At 43.1% G+C, this 15,920-nt stretch overlaps 1 protein-coding gene and 1 long non-coding RNA gene across 7 annotated transcripts in view; one reads left to right on the top strand and one right to left on the bottom strand.

Annotated features, from left to right (window-relative positions):
• DAAM1 (dishevelled associated activator of morphogenesis 1) overlaps positions 1–15,920 on the bottom strand; it is a 208,603-nt gene that overhangs the window by 18,934 nt on the left and 173,749 nt on the right. For all 6 annotated transcript variants that reach the window (XM_077265188.1, XM_077265205.1, XM_077265179.1 and 3 more), the window contains 6 exons: positions 14,608–14,692; positions 12,004–12,110; positions 6,055–6,143; positions 4,693–4,861; positions 3,110–3,217; positions 1,788–1,848 (listed from right to left, as the gene is read on the bottom strand). In XM_077265188.1, coding sequence (XP_077121303.1) covers positions 1,788–1,848; positions 3,110–3,217; positions 4,693–4,861; positions 6,055–6,143; positions 12,004–12,110; positions 14,608–14,692 — 619 coding nt within the window. The remainder of the gene's footprint in view (positions 1–1,787; positions 1,849–3,109; positions 3,218–4,692; positions 4,862–6,054; positions 6,144–12,003; positions 12,111–14,607; positions 14,693–15,920) is intronic.
• Positions 1–15,920, top strand: part of LOC143776160 (uncharacterized) — a 70,992-nt gene that overhangs the window by 40,822 nt on the left and 14,250 nt on the right. The gene's annotated exons all lie outside the window — the stretch shown is intronic.

The raw sequence follows: 15,920 nt of genomic DNA, 5'->3' as shown, positions 1-15,920 counted from the left end.
CAGCACAGACCGCACAGTGGTATATCCAGCAGAGACCGCACAGTGGTATATACAGCACAGCCCGCACAGTGTTATATACAGCAGAGCCCGCACAGTGGTATATACAGCACAGACCGCACAGTGGTATATCCAGCACAGACCGCACAGTGGTATATCCAGCACAGACCGCACAGTGGTATATCCAGCACAGCCCTCACAGTGGTATATCGAGCACAGACCGCACAGTGGTATATCCAGCACAGACCGCACAGTGGTACATACAGCACAGCCTGCAGAGTGGTATATACAGCAGAGCCCGCACAGTGGTATATAGAGCACAGCCCGCACAGTGTTATATACAGCACAGCCCGCACAGTGGTATATACAGCACAGCCCGCACAGGGGTATATACAGCACAGCCCGCACAGGGGTATATACAGCACAGCCCGCACAGGGGTATATACAGCACAGCCCGCACAGTGTTATATACAGCACAGCCCGCACAGTGGTATATACAGCAGAGCCCGCACAGTGGTATATACAGCAGAGCCCGCACAGTGGTATATACAGCAGAGCCCGCACAGGGATATATACAGCAGAGCCCGCACAGGGATATATACAGCACAGCCCCCACAGGGGTATATACAGCAGAGCCCGCACAGGGATATATACAGCACAGCCCCCACAGGGGTATATACAGCACAGCCCGCACAGGGGTATATAGAGCACAGCCCACATCTCATCTCATCCCCCCCCCCCGATAATGGCCCCACAGTCCGGTTAAAAAGAAAAAAAAAAAAAAACTCTCCTCACCTTTCCTTTTGCCCGCGCTGCTCCTGGCGGCTGCAGTCTGCCCAGGACACTGCAGGTGCGCGATGATATGACGTCATCGCGCACCCGCAGTGTACTGTCAGAGGCAGAGCGGGGAATGATGGGAGAGGAAGCGTCAGGTGACGCTCTCTCCTCCCATCATTGCATTGAACTATACCGGTGTCATAGACGCCGGTATAGTTAAATGCGGCGGCGGCGGCGGCACTGGGGGGGTTCCGGGGGAGGAACAGTGCAGCGGCCCACTACTGGCATCGGCTCTTCTGGCATTTGCCAGAAGTGCCCGATGGCCAGCCTGGCCCTGCTCAGACCTGCCGGCCCGGGGCCCCTGACCTGCGGGGCCCGGTCGCAATGGCGACCGCTGCGACCGCGGTAGTTACGCCCCTGTTAGCGCCCCCAAAGAGCATCCCTGAACCATACTTTACTCTTAGGAAGAAATAAGGGTAGACATTACCAAAGTCTTTCCCGTGTCCTCTAAGATTTAGGTATAACTAAAGCTAAAAGTCACCAAAGGGTAAAGGACGGGTCAGGGCTGCTCTTAAGAGCCCCCCCACCCCCACACTGACTGTAGGGTCAGCTGTAGGAAATGGATAGGGAAGGTCTACATCCAGTAGCAGACTCGTGGCAAAAATCTCCCTACACCTGTAGAAATGCTGTACATCCCGTGTGTATTCCAATAATGTGTGCTTGATGTGCACCTTTTTGCCAATTTCAATACATGAAAAAAAATGATATGCATTTCCGAGGATAATTTTGTACACCTGGATGTATCCATATAATACAAGGTCAGGCGACTGTTCTAAAATGCTAAGCATTTGCAAACAATCACTATTGCCCAACAATCCTCCCCTTACCCCTTAAGCCATAGCCTACTCTAAAAAGAAATAAAAACCTCTTCAAAGCAACCTTCCCATTCACAGTTCTAAGAAAACTTTTCAAAAACTGCAAAAAGCGCAGAATAGAGTAATAGAGCTACTTACACTTTCCACAGCTTTCAGGCCGTTCCTTAAGGTGACTATTTCTTTGTCCAGTTCAGTCATACTTAAAAAAAAATATATATATATGTATATAAATAAAATATATATATTATATAAAATATATACATATGACACATAAGATAAAGCCATTTTATCGATCCATTATAAAGTGATGGTACATCGAAGTCAGGCCCTGGGATCAGGTAGATGCTATGTATCTGATTTCTAGGGATCTTATTTCCTGCGGTGTTTAATCTGGTTTTATTAGTTTTGGACCCTTTTATGAGTCAGTCTTCAGCTAGCGCTCCATATTAGTGGCTGCAGGCAGCTTAAATATTATCATTAAAGGGGTAGTCCAGGCTTGGGGTACAAGCCTGCAGTCACTATATGCCTGCAGACTTGTGAATCCTCACTGCGCAATGTCATTCTCCGATGCCGTGAGCGGGCGGTCATGTAACTGCAAGCATGCGATTTGCATACTTTCGTCCACAATCCAGCTAGATGTGTCCAGCCTCGCTCAATTCACTTTTATTGAGCAAGCCGCATACGTCTAGTCTGCATGAGGCTGCATGTATGCAAATAGCATACTTGTGGTCACAGTACATGAATAGAGCAGGCTGCACATGTGCACTGCCACACCATTCTGAAGGGGACAAAATGCCCTGTTCTACCGATTAGCGTGGGTCCCAGCAGTTGGACCCCCATGATAAACAAGTTACCAACTATCCTTTTGATGGTGGATAACTTGTTTCAACTATAGTGCCTCTTTAATTTGTTATTTTGCGGCCGTCGGCTCGATCTTGACCCATGCTGACTTTATGGATGAACCATCTGTAGGAAGGCGGATCTTGTGCAAGCCTAGATAGGTCCACCAGGATCTTCTCTGTTATCTTGATAGTATCAAGCCATGGGTTGTTGGTCTTCTTCACACCATGATGTCCTTCTCCAGTGTTTGATGTGCACAACATCGGCAAGTCATAGTTTGGTGATCCTTGCTTTGAGTGACATGTCTGGCTTTATTTGTTTGTTCTTCTTGCCATCCATGGTACCGATAACATTCTTCTCCAGCACCACATTTCAAAGGCGTCATTTCCAAGAGTACTAGTATACTGGAATTGTAATTGACATCAAAAGCTTTTTCGGTGGGTGGATTAGCAATTTGCTAATTATCAGTAAATAAACAGCTTGGTTACGTCAGCGGCCACATTGTAGTTTCTCCTAACACTTCAGCTTTCTCATGTTTGAAGCGTGATAGATCCATTCCTCCCAATCTGCAGAACATATGTGTAGCTGTTTGCTCTCGATACATTCAGCTCGCCACTTACTTTACTTTTGCAGCCTCGGGGATACTCTGCAGCTCCTCGTGTAGACTTATAATCTTAGGATATTTCTTTTCTACCACTGTTATTAGATAGTGCAAAAGGGTGATATTCCTGTAATGACACAATATATCTTATTACTGTACAGTAACAATATGAACGACAGATCTTGACATAGGCAAAGCCATCAATCACTTTCTGTACAGGCAGAGAAGTAGGACTTTTCCTATACTCCAGAGCCAAGTCTAGAATGGCTGACGCTTGTCAGTACATGCCGGACAACCCGACGCACAGAAACTGATATCGGCAACTTCATATTCAGCCCAAATGTTGCAGATCTGGACTGTATCAGTGTTCATCTACTGTACATCACACACCATTCACGGAGCGGTATGGGAATGAATCCAATATAAGTGCATGATATTCACTACAGGATCTGAACAGCTGAATGTCATCAGAACCATCCCTCTTCCTAACATTACATCACACCGTTCCCCGTGGATCCTTTTTTGCAAGCATAAAACAAACCGCAGCTCTTGAGGGAAATTAGTGGAAGTCTCACGCTGGATTGTATATACAACACCCCCTGTGAGAGGTCAGCTACAGGAAAATGCAGAAACCTCCGGGAGGAACCCAATAAAGATCTTCTCTAGAATATCTCTGCTGATGAGATACCTTCCGCTGTGGAAGCGATAACCCGTGTAGGCAGTAGTGTAGGTCAAAGTAAGTAGCTAACTACTCCAAGATGGAAGCCAAATTTCATTTACGCAGTTGGGTACACAGAGCCGACCCTGCTCCAGAAGAGATCTACTTCAATGAGACATTTTTTTCTCATTATTAACTCAAAACGTTTTGTTTTTCTAATAAAACTGTGCAGGTTCCGATTCTTCGGCTTTTGGTCAGTATGTCCATCTCTACCCTCAGCATATTGCTCATTTCTCTTGTTTCCCAAAATTTTCCTAGCATTAGGCTACATACACACATCCGTTTCGCTCATCCACATACAACCCCATTTTTAAGACAAGACAGCACACAGACTCCGCTTATTGGAACCACTCGCGCCATTATTTTTTTTTAATTATTTTTATGGATCTGTGTCCTGTGTGTTCTGACAAACTCCGAATATGTCCTATTCTCATCCGTTTTTGCAGATCCAACTGGGCCATTTAAATGTACAGGGATGCAGAAAAAAACAGAAAGCATCAGTTTTACGTCCATTTTCTAAACGATCCATTTACCTTCTTTACCTTTGAATTATATCAGTTTACAGTTTTTAAAAAGGGACGAGAAAAAAAAAATGGATGCAAAACTCATGACACAGAGATATAAAAACTGTAGTGAATACAAAGGAGCAGCTTTAGGAATAATTAAGACAAGCATAAAATGGTTGAGTTGTCAGAGTGCGTTAAGGACGGTACACAGACCCATTATAGCCATAATGCCAGTGCTCACTGATGAGTTTTCATACTTACCAATAGTCTGCCATGATTAAAAAAATTGCAACATGTACCTTTATGCTCCATATTACGGACATAAATTTCGCAAGCAATGTAAAGGCAGCTCGGCACCTGTCCTTAGATGTCACTTACTTGTCAATGCTGGATTTGGTATCGGCGATCTTATTTAAACTGGAGATCTTAAACCCGTAAGCGTTTCCCCTCTGTCCTTTGTTCATGTAGTTTCCGAAAGCCAGGACCACTTCCAAGAGTTGTTTTAAGCTTTTACTCTGCAAAACCTGCTTGGAGGCTGAGCGGATGGCTGGGTACAAGGGGCAGAATGAGAAATCTAGTGAGGAGGGCATTTATTCTAACATGCAGAACATAGAGGCGTAGGTCATACATCTTTGGCGTTACTGAAAATTGCAAGTGTGTCCAAAAGTTACAGCAAATTCACATTTTATTTTATTTTACTAACTTATATAGTGCATTAATTCCACAGCGCTTTACAGACATCATCACTGTCCCCATAGGGATTCTAGATTGTGAGCCCCTATCACTACGTCTTTGGAGTGTGGCAGGAAACCGGAGAACCCGGAGGAAACCCACGCAAACACGGGGAGAACATACAAACTCCTTGCAGATGTTGTCTTTGGTGGGATTTAAACTCAGGAAGCCAGTGCTGCAAAGCTGCAGTGCTAACCACTGAGCCACCATATAGTGCTAACCACTGAGCCACTGTACTGCCCATTGTGCCACTATAGTGGTGGTTTCTGCTGTGAATTCACCCTTTGCATTGCATTAATTGACAGTGTGAATGCCAAATCTGAAGCATTGGGCAATTTATGATGCAAAATTAAAAGAAAGGGCGGAAGAGATTTCATAAAATCAATTACATTGGTACTAAAAAAAAAAAATACAATAAATAAATTACCAATAAATGTGTCCCGTGTGAACAGACCCATAGTGTTTCCCAGGATTTTCAATTAATGGCCTGTTCTTCCAGGTCTGCAATGCATAATCAATGGTGTCCAACATTTGGGACCTCCAAGAATTAGCAGAACGAAGAAGCCTTGACTGTTTATACACAGTGCCGTACATGTGGGTGCCTGCAGCTCTGTCCATTTTGGGACATTGAGCAGAGCTATGACCCATCTGTACCCGAATCCCTCACTAGTCAGCAGCATGTGTAAGGGTGCATGATATATTAAGACTAGTGGTGAGTGAACGTGTCTTCGGTGTGCTCAAAAAATACAATCGAGACCCTGCGGCTGCATATCTCACAGCTGTTTGACAGCCGCAACACATAAAGGGATTGCCTAACAGACCATCTCTGCATGTGTTGTGGCTGTCAAACAGCTGTGAGATATGCAGCCGCAGGGTCTCGATCATATTATTCGAGCACGGGGAAGACACTCAACACCCGAGCATGCTCAGAAAACACCTTATCCCAGCATGTTCGCTCATCACTAATTAAGACCCCCAAATGTTAGGGACACTTTAACTACAACTTACCTTCCACCTTTGGTTTGACTTCAGCAACCCTCTCTGCAAATTTCTTTTTGAAGTACAGAGACTGCAGCCGCTGCTGATAATGGTTGATCCTAGAAGAATTAATCAAATTATTAGAATGTTATTTTCTCGTCCATTATAAAAAACAATCAAATCGCATACCATTTGAGATTTAATAAATAATATATTTTCTAAGAGAAAGTGTATTCCAAGTTTTTTGATGTGAATTTTGGAGCAAAATCTGCTCCAAAATCCTCATTAAAAAAACGAAACAAAAACAAATAGCCTTGTTAACCACCTAGAGCCTGTAAAAAAAAAATAAATGCTGGACTCTGTATCAATAATGGTGCAGTGGCAAATTTTGATTCCAGTTGTAATCAATTATTACAGTTCCTTCACAACACAAAATTTTATGTGCAATATTTGATTAGAGGGTTATTCCAGTCTTCATAAAATGGGTATTGTTGGATAGCTCTTGTAAAAACAAGCATTTTTGCAATTTACTGCTTATTAACCCTTTCACGACATGCGCCGTACATGTACTGCGCATGTCGTGTCTCCCCCTTTGATGTGGGCTCCGGCGCTAAGCCCACATCAAAGTCGCGACATGTCAGCTGTTTTGTACAGCTGACATGTGCGCGCAATAGCGGCGGGTGAAATCGCTATTCACCCGCCGCTATTAACCTGCTAAATGCCGCTGTCAAACGCTGACAGCGGCATTTAACTACCACTTCCGGCCATGCGGCCGGAAATGAGCGCATCGCCGACCCCTGTCACATGATCGGGGGTCGGTGATGTGTCAGGACAGTAACCATAGAGGTCCTTGAGACCTCTATGGTTACTGATGCAGGCCTGCTGTGAGCGCCCCCCTGTGGTCGGCGCTCACAGCACACCTGCAATTCAGCTACATAGCAGCGATCTGATGATCGCTGCTATGTAGCTGAGCCAATCGAGTTGTGCCAGCTTCTAGCCTCCCATGGAGGCTATTGAAGCATGGCACAAGTAAAAAAAAAATGTTTTTGAAAATATGAAAAAAATATAAAAAATATAAAAGTTTAAAACGCCCCATCCTAAATAAAACAATAAAAAAAAAATCAAACCTACACGTATTTGGTATCGCCGCATTCGGAATCGCCCGATCTATCAATAAAAAAAAGCATTAACCTGATCGTTAAACAGCGTAGCGAAAAAAAAATCAAAACGCCAGAATTACGTTTTTTTGGTCGCTGCGACATTGCATTAAAATACAATAATGGGCGATCAAAAGAATATATCTGCACAAAAGTGATATTATTAAAAACGTCAGCTCGGCACGCAAAACATAAGCCCTCACCCGACCCCAGATCACGAAAAATGGAGACGCTTCGGGTATCGGAAAATGGCACTTTATTTTTTTTATTAAGCAAAGTTTTGAATTTTTTTTCACCACTTGGATAAAAAGTAACCTAGACATGTTAGGTGTCTATGAAGTCGTAATGACCTAGAGAATCACAATGGCAGGTCAGTTTTAGCATTTAGTGAACCTAGCAAAAAAGCCAAACAAAAAACAAGTGTGGGATTGCACTTTTTTTGCAATTTCACCGCACTTGAAATTTTTTTCCCGTTTTCTAGTAAAAGACATGGTAAAACCAATGGTGTCGTTCAAAAGTACAACTCGTCCCGCAAAAAATAAGCTTTCACATGACCATATTGACGGAAAAATAAAAAAAGTTATGGCTCTGGGAAGGAGGGAAGTGAAAAACGAAAACGCAAAAACGAAAAAGGGCCGCGACTTGAAGGGGTTAAAATTTCCAGCCGTTCTTGAGATCCTAACCACTTCTCTTTTTAGCTTGTTGCCTTGGAGACCGACCATTGCTGCTAGACAGCGAAACATACACTTAAAAGCAATTTTATATTGGACTTGTAAGAACTATTTTGAAGCTGACCAGGGTAGCTGTTGCCTCTTAATCCTAGCCAGCTTCAACATAGTGCTTACAAGCTACACAGCAGAAGTGGTCGGTCTCCTAGGCAACGAGCTGTAAACAAAAGAAAAGTACTAATACCTAAAAAAAACGACCGTTATTTTTAATGAGCAATAAATTGCAAAAATGTTTGTTTTTACAAGACCTACCCAACAATACCCATCTATGAAGAGGGAAATAACCCTTTAAAGGTCACACTTCGAAACTCAATGTTTCCCAGTGGAATACGGCAGCTGGTCTTAAGCGGTCTGTTTTTTTTTTCTATTAAGACTATAAAATCGCTGCTAAATCTTTATATGTTTCTTTGATTAATAACCCTAATAAACATTACTATCCAATATAAAATCAAGGACATGTGGGTGATGCCACATAGCGCTGACATTTTGCTTTCTTCAGCTAGTTACAGCCTCCTACTTGTAAACCGGGGAGTTGAGAAATGTGAAAAAAAAAGTAACGTGAAAATTCAATATTCTCCAGTGACGAGACCCGATAAAATAAATACGAGCGGCTTCCAAAATGTGATATTCTATGAAAAGAAAATGTTTTACAGCTGTGAAAAGACGAGGTTTACACTTTCCCAACAGTGTTCTGAGAAAAGCAAAAGAATAAATGTATCTCCTCTGTACAATTCACCTGGGAGTTCGGAAAATATGGAGTTTTGGCTTAATTTCATCTGGCATAGAGTTTTATTACTTCAGATTTCTCCTTAGACTTGTATGTGCTTTCCGCTATACATCACAACGTATGGTAGCTATGATGCTCCGCAGGGCCACAATTCGTGATAATGCAGCCTATCAGCTCTGTAGCAATGAGTGACATCACTGACTGCTCAGTTAATCAATGATGTCATTTCATCCTAGAAATCTCATTTAAAAGGACTTTTCAGGCCACATTTTCGTGAAATAAAAAGAACAAGTTCTTTTTTTTCTATATGCTAAATACTATATATACTCGAGTATAAGCCGAGTTTTTCAGCACATTTTTTTTGCTGAAAAGACCCCCCTCGGCTTATACTCGAGACATTGTCCCAGAAGATAAGAGGGGGGCAGCAGCGGCAAAGCAGCGGGTCACAGGAGGTAGGAGTCGGTGGCAGCGGCTAACTCCTGTGTCCGCTGCAAAAGAGAAATGAATATTCACTGCTCTGGCAGTGAATATTAATTTCTCTGTAATAGGCGAACAGTGTCAGCCGCAGCCATTGACTTCCAGCAGCAACCAAGATGTCACGTGTGCCCACAAATTAAGAGGAATGAATATTCACCTCTCTCCACTCCCATAGGCGTGGAGTGCAATGAATATTCATTCCCTTAAGTAGAGGGGACACGTTACTGCACGGCGGATGTGTCTGACACTGTTCGAGCTACTTAACAGCAATGGATACTCACTGCCCTCCACGCACATAGTCCTGGCGTGGAGAGCAGAAAGTATTCCAGCAGCTATGCTGTGCTTGTAAGCAGCGCATGACGTCCCTGCAATGCGCTGTTTACAAGCATAAAGCAGCTGCTGGCACCGGAACAAGATGCAGTCACTGCGAGAGAGCACAGGAAGGGTAAGTAGGATTTTTTTGTATATGCTTTTTTGATGGGAGCCATGCATACCAGGATAATGATGAGGTTGCCATGCTTACAAGGATAGGAATGAGGAGCCATGCATACCAGGATGGGGATGAGGAGCCATTCAGACCAGTATAGGGATGAGGAACCATGCATACCAGGATAGAGATGAGGAGGCCGTGCATACCAGAATAGGGATGAGGGTGCCATGCATACAAGGATAGGGATGATGGGACCATGCATACAAGGATAGGGACGAGGGGACCATGAATACCAGGATAGGGACGAGGGGACCATGAATACTAGGACAGGGACGAGGGGACCATGCATACCAGGATGGGGATGATGGGAGCCATACATGCAAGGATAGGGATGAGGAACCATGCACACCAGGAGAGGGATGAGGAACCATGCATACCAGAATGGGGATGAGGGTGCCATGCATGCAAGGATAGGAATGAGGGTGCCAAGCATATAAGGATAGGGATGAGGAGCCATGCAGACCAGTTTAGGGATGAGGAACCATGAATACCAGGATAGAGATGAGGAGGCCGTGCATACCAGGATGGGGATGAGGAGGCCGTGCACACCAGGATGGGGATGAGAAGGCCTTGCATACCAGGATGGGGATGAGAAGGCCGTGCATACCAGGATGGGGATGAGGAGACCATGCATACAAGGATAGGGATGAGGGGACCATGCATACAAGGATAGGGATGAGGGGACCATGAATACCAGGATGGGGATGAGGGGGCCCATGCATACCAGGATGGGGATGAGGGGGCCATGCATACCAGGCTTATACTTGAGTCAATAAGTTTTCCCAGTTTTTCATGGCAAAATTACGTGACTCGGCTTATAATCAGGTCGGCTTATACTAGAGTATAAATTGTGGCTCAATTTGCACCAAGAAAACTAGGTCACTCACCTTGCACCACATTTATTTTGCGTTTTTAGTCACTTTTTTTTTTATTTTCAATGCTGGAGTGGCAGTCTAAGTATATGTCCCCTGCCCATGGCCATGGTTATATACCCACCCTCCAGCATCTTCACCGTTTTTCGGCACTGCTCTGGTTCCGTGGCGCCATGTTGTGACCACAACTTCTGACTGGAAGAAAGTCTCAATGGAAGTTGAGGAGAGCCAGAATGAGACTCCCACACACTTACATTGAAGATTGACCTTCGCGTGGCTCCATGAAACACTGGAGCAAGCGGCAGGTCACTTTTTGCCAGAAACGATACTGGAAAACGATGAAGGTGACGGCAAGTGAGTATGAGACAGGGAAATTACATTTAAAACACTACTACAGCGGTACAATAAAAAACAAAAAAAACCCGCTGGAGTGGTGCTTCAGTAAAGTGTTGCAGAAAGGCTTAAAACCCAACAAGAAAATTATGAGCAACAAAGGTTAGTGCCCCAAAAAAACAAGTTATCTTCTTTCCCAAGCATATTGGATAACCTGCTGACCACTGAGGGTATGAATGCTGGGACCACCAGAGCCGTTCATGAATAGAGCACAGGTAAGCATGATCAAACTCTTCGAATGGTAATAGCAGATGACTGTAATCTGCTTCCTCAGGCAGTTGTCCCAATGATAATCAATGGAGCAGAAGTCAAGCATGTGCTCCTCTATTCTATTTCCAACCTCGGTCATCACCAAGTTATGTTATACCCTATGGGTAGGGAATAACTTCTTTTTTGGAAATAATCCCTTAAACAACAAATTGAGCCAAATATTGGAATAAAAACAGTTTAGTAAGGCTCTGTTCACATTTAAATTTGTCTGTTCTTAAAACAAAACAGAATGTTCAAAAGGAATAAGGAATCTGATGTATCAGTTTTGCAAATAGAAGCAGAGGAGCTCTACTGATTGTTATGGAGTAAGTCTGGATTCTAGTTTTCCGACAGGACGAAAAAGTTCTGCATCCAGGACTTTTCTTTCCATTCTAAAAAAAAATAAACAAACCCCATAATAATCAATAAAGCCCCTCTTCTTCCGTTAGCATAACTGATACAACGGATCCCTTATTCTGTTTGACTGCACAGGAGACAAAATGGTCATCCAACAAGAGCCCCTGTTATAGACTAGACCGTCTGAAGATGCGCCAGATTTGAGTCTGCGCTGTCTAAAAATGAAAAAGTATCAGTAAATCTTTAGCACTGTATTGAGAAGGCTTGAGTGGGGTCACCTGCCATCAGTTCAGCAAACCCACATATGCCAGATCACTTGTCAAAACCGAAGATAAAGAAAATAACGTGCCTGCTTGGAGAATTGATGTGAAGATCGTGGTCCATAAGTATGGAATTATTAGCACTCAAAAAAAATCTTTCAAATTCTGGGTAGGATTTGGGATGGGTGAGTAGAGTGGGTTTTAGAAAAAAAAACTTTTCAGTGGTTAAGTTGGCATGTTGCTTATCAAATGATTAAAAAAAAACGTACCTGCTCATCTCAAAGAGGAACCTGTCCGGTTTGGCCATACGGTCCAGCTCATGTTTGTGCTCCTCCAGCAAGTCAATGTCACTCTTCTCAGGAACAAATTTCAGGAGCTGGAGAAGACAATCTGTGTTAGAAGCCTGAACACATACTTTATAGGGAAGTTTTTACTAAAAGACATCCTCTTTGAGGGTATGTGCACATGTTGCGGATTTCTTGCAGAAATTTCCTGAAGAAAACCGGAAATTTTCTGCAAGAAATCCGCATTTTTTTTTTTGCGTTTTTTTTCCGTTTTTTTCGCGTTTTTTTTAGCATTCTGCAAGCGTAATTAGCTTGCAGAATGCTAAAGTTTTCCAAGCGATCTGTAGCATCGCTTGGAAAACTGACTGACAGGTTGGTCACACTTGTCAAACATAGCGTTTGACAAGTGTGACCAACTTTTTACTATAGATGCAGCCTATGCAGCATCTATAGTAAAAGATAGAATGTTTAAAAATAATAAAAAAAATAAAAAAATGCTTATACTCACCCAGACATCTCCTCAGCGGCGTCCGTTCCTCTTCCTATAGCTGGTCTGTGCGCACAGGACCTTCCGTGACGTCACGGTCACGTGAGCGGTCACATGACCGCTCACGACCAATCACAGGACAGTGACGTCATCGGCAAGGTCCTTCACCGCACACCAGCTACAGGAACCGAAGCGACAGCGTGCAGTGGAGGCGGGAAGACATCGAAGGTGAGTATAGGACTATTTTTTATTTTAATTCTTATTTTTTTACCACTTATATGGTGCCCAGTCCGTGGAGGAGAGTCTCCTCTCCTCCACCCTGGGTACCAACCGCACATAATCTGCTTACTTCCCTCATGGTGTGCACAGCCCCGTGCGGGAAGTAAGCAGATCAATGGACCCCTAGGTGTGCGGAATCCCCTGCAATTCCGCATTTTAATGAACATGTTGCTTTTTTTTCCGCGATGCGATTTTTTCGCGGAAAAAAAGGCTACATTTGCACAAAAAATGCGGAATACACTGTAAATAATAGGAGGCATATGTAAGCGTTTTTTTTGCGTTTTTATCACGTTTTTATAGTGAAAAAACGCGAAAAAAACGCGAAAAATACTTAACGTGTGCACATGGCCTAAAGTGACTAATCTGGAGCGTCTTTTCTTTTATCTCACTTGCAATTATGCATTGTTTATATTGTGGTATATTCCACAGCGCTGTATAATCATCATCCCTGTCTCCATCAGGGCTCACAATCTAGATTCCTTATCAGTATGACTTTGGTGTGTGGGAGTTAACCTGAGAACTTGGAAGAAACCCACTTAAACATGAGGAGAACATACAAACTCCATGCAGATGTTGTTCTTGATGAGATATGAACCCAGGACCCCAGCACTGCAAAGCGACCGTGCTAACCACTGAGCCACCATACTGCCCAACATCTCTGTGTTGTTCCACCTGTAATTCCTCATGGAAATGTAGGCATCCAATGACAACTGGTAATTACTATGGTTGAGAGTATCAATTCTCTGATGGCTCACAAACCTAAGACCGTCAATGTCAGACATGTGAAACTGGCATTAGTTTGTGAAAACACAGTTCTTTTAGTTCATACATCAAGACTGACACTTTTCATTAATCACCTAAGATTTACTACACCTTGGGGGCGCGTACATAGAATATTTATTATAGGACTACGTATAAATTAAACTAATAACCACTCATACAAATGGAAAGGGTGAGAATACTTTCACCGTAGACTTTGGAGACCAATTGCTTCTTGAATTGTCCTTCCCTGGAAATTTTCCCAGGCTCCTTCCTTTTTAATCTGGATTGTATTACCTGCAAGTGTATGAGCTGGATCATGTTGTGTTTGTTTTGTAGTGTTTTACTCTTGTATTTGTAGATTTTTCAATTACGGTATTTTCTTAGATTTAAGAAAAGGTCACTGAAGTTAAAGGGAATCTACAGGTTGACATACCGTAACAAATGCTCAAACAACAGTCTTCAAGCGTCTGCGCTGTGATAACATTCACGCCTTAGTGCTGTTATTTGGGATTATGGCGTTCCGGGGGTGGAGGACTGTGGCACGCACAGTCCTACATGGCTATGTACTCCACCAAGTATGCCTTATTAGGTGCCATTCTCCCCTACAAGCACCGAGGGAAAAAAAAGTACTCGATGGTGACCACAGTATAGCTCCACACTACAGGGCCCTATCTTGTCTTAGTATTTCGGTACTTTTCCCAGCTTGTAATAGCATGCATTACCCTGTAGATGTCACTGCTGCTATTTTTTTTCTTTGTGGGTATAAAATAGCACATTTTTGCCCTCAGCATATATATATATGAAGTATAATCCTTGCTTGCGACCTGCCATATATCATGTATACATGACAATATCGGATATTTAGGGTTTTTTTTTCTTACGTTGTTGAGATCTAAACAGTGCCAAATTCCTTACATTGCACAATTATCTATGCCTCATCTGTCACTATTCAATTTCCAAAAGGCAATTTAGTTAGTTAATGGGTGACGTGGGTGGAGGTTTCCTTCATTTCTGCTGAAAGAAACAAGGTCAACGGTGACGTGTCAGATAAGCGCCCTCACCTGCTCCAGCATGTCTTTCGGTAGATCCTCCTGCTCGTCCATTGTCAAAATTGCACGTTTGATTTCTTCATTCGACAACTTTAACCTACAAGAAAGTAAACATGACATTACATATGAAGCGCTGCAACTCAAGGCATGCTGGGAATTGTAGTTTTGTAGTAGCTGGAGAGACATTTTAGTGACCGGTTTTTCAGCAATGAAAGAAAAAATATTAATTCTAATTATTCAGGTTTTGCTAAATGAGATCCGTGTTCCCAGGAGGCAGAAAGTTCTATAATTTTGGATAATGCTATCGTATTGGATGAAAATATGCAGAATTCTAGCAACACAAACACCTCCCCATCATGCACTTTGTGGTACCTGGGTACTACGTATCACACTGCTCATCATCAAAGACTAGAGACAACACTGAATTTGTGCAAGTCCATACTGAGCCTCGACATAGTAACAACATTGTCACAAGAGGAATTTCCAGCATGTTGTGGAGCGGGCTAGCACATGTTCCAAATATGCTTTACTGCTAATCTTATAGATTAGAGCGGAAATTTCCTGACTGCGAGAGTGCTGAATGTGACAGAAACGTGCACTTTTCCCTCAAATTAAATCCAATTGATCTCAGAACCACCATTAAAAGAATGTTACACCTTATCTTAAAAAAGCTGGTCAGGCATGAAGTCACACTAAAAGAAACCGTAAGTCTCGCCATACACTTTACAGCCGATTATTCGTCCAGCAGCTACCTTGGCTGTTTTGCCTATTCACACACGAGTGCTCTTGTAATCTCCATGTGACTCCTCTGTTGGCGGCTTATCACTACAGAACAAAAAGGACCGGCAGTCCAAAATCAGACATGTCGAATCCTTATCTTCCCCAACACATGGTGAGTCGGGGCCCCCATTCAAATGAGACTTTCGGCCAAACTTGTCTGGAGTTTCGCCAACTTTAGTCTAATGTACATGGCGGCCCTTATTTCCTTTAACCTAATTCCTAAAACTGTATGGTGACTGTATTTTTAAGTCTGTATTATATCCACAATTCCAGACCAAATTGTGGGTCTCAAGACCCAAACTGGATGCATCATATCTGCAAGTTAGGGCTATGAGAATGACCTTCTGGTTTGGGCTGCTGGAATATGAGAGAGAATATACAACCGCAATATGGTGTTAACACTCTCCCATTATCCAGTCAGCATTGTTCCCCAACATTTAGAGGGAGAGCTAGAGGCAGCCGACAAACAGGGAGAATGACTGCTGGTTCTGACTACATTGGATTTGTTTGTAGTCTGTAACCATGGTAACAGCCTTCATTTAAAA

The sequence above is a fragment of the Ranitomeya variabilis genome, chromosome 1 (assembly GCF_051348905.1).
Source record: "Ranitomeya variabilis isolate aRanVar5 chromosome 1, aRanVar5.hap1, whole genome shotgun sequence".
Taxonomy (NCBI): Eukaryota; Metazoa; Chordata; class Amphibia; order Anura; family Dendrobatidae; genus Ranitomeya; species Ranitomeya variabilis.
The sequence above is the reverse complement of the archived record's forward strand: the minus strand, read 5'-3'. Positions and strand labels throughout refer to the sequence as shown.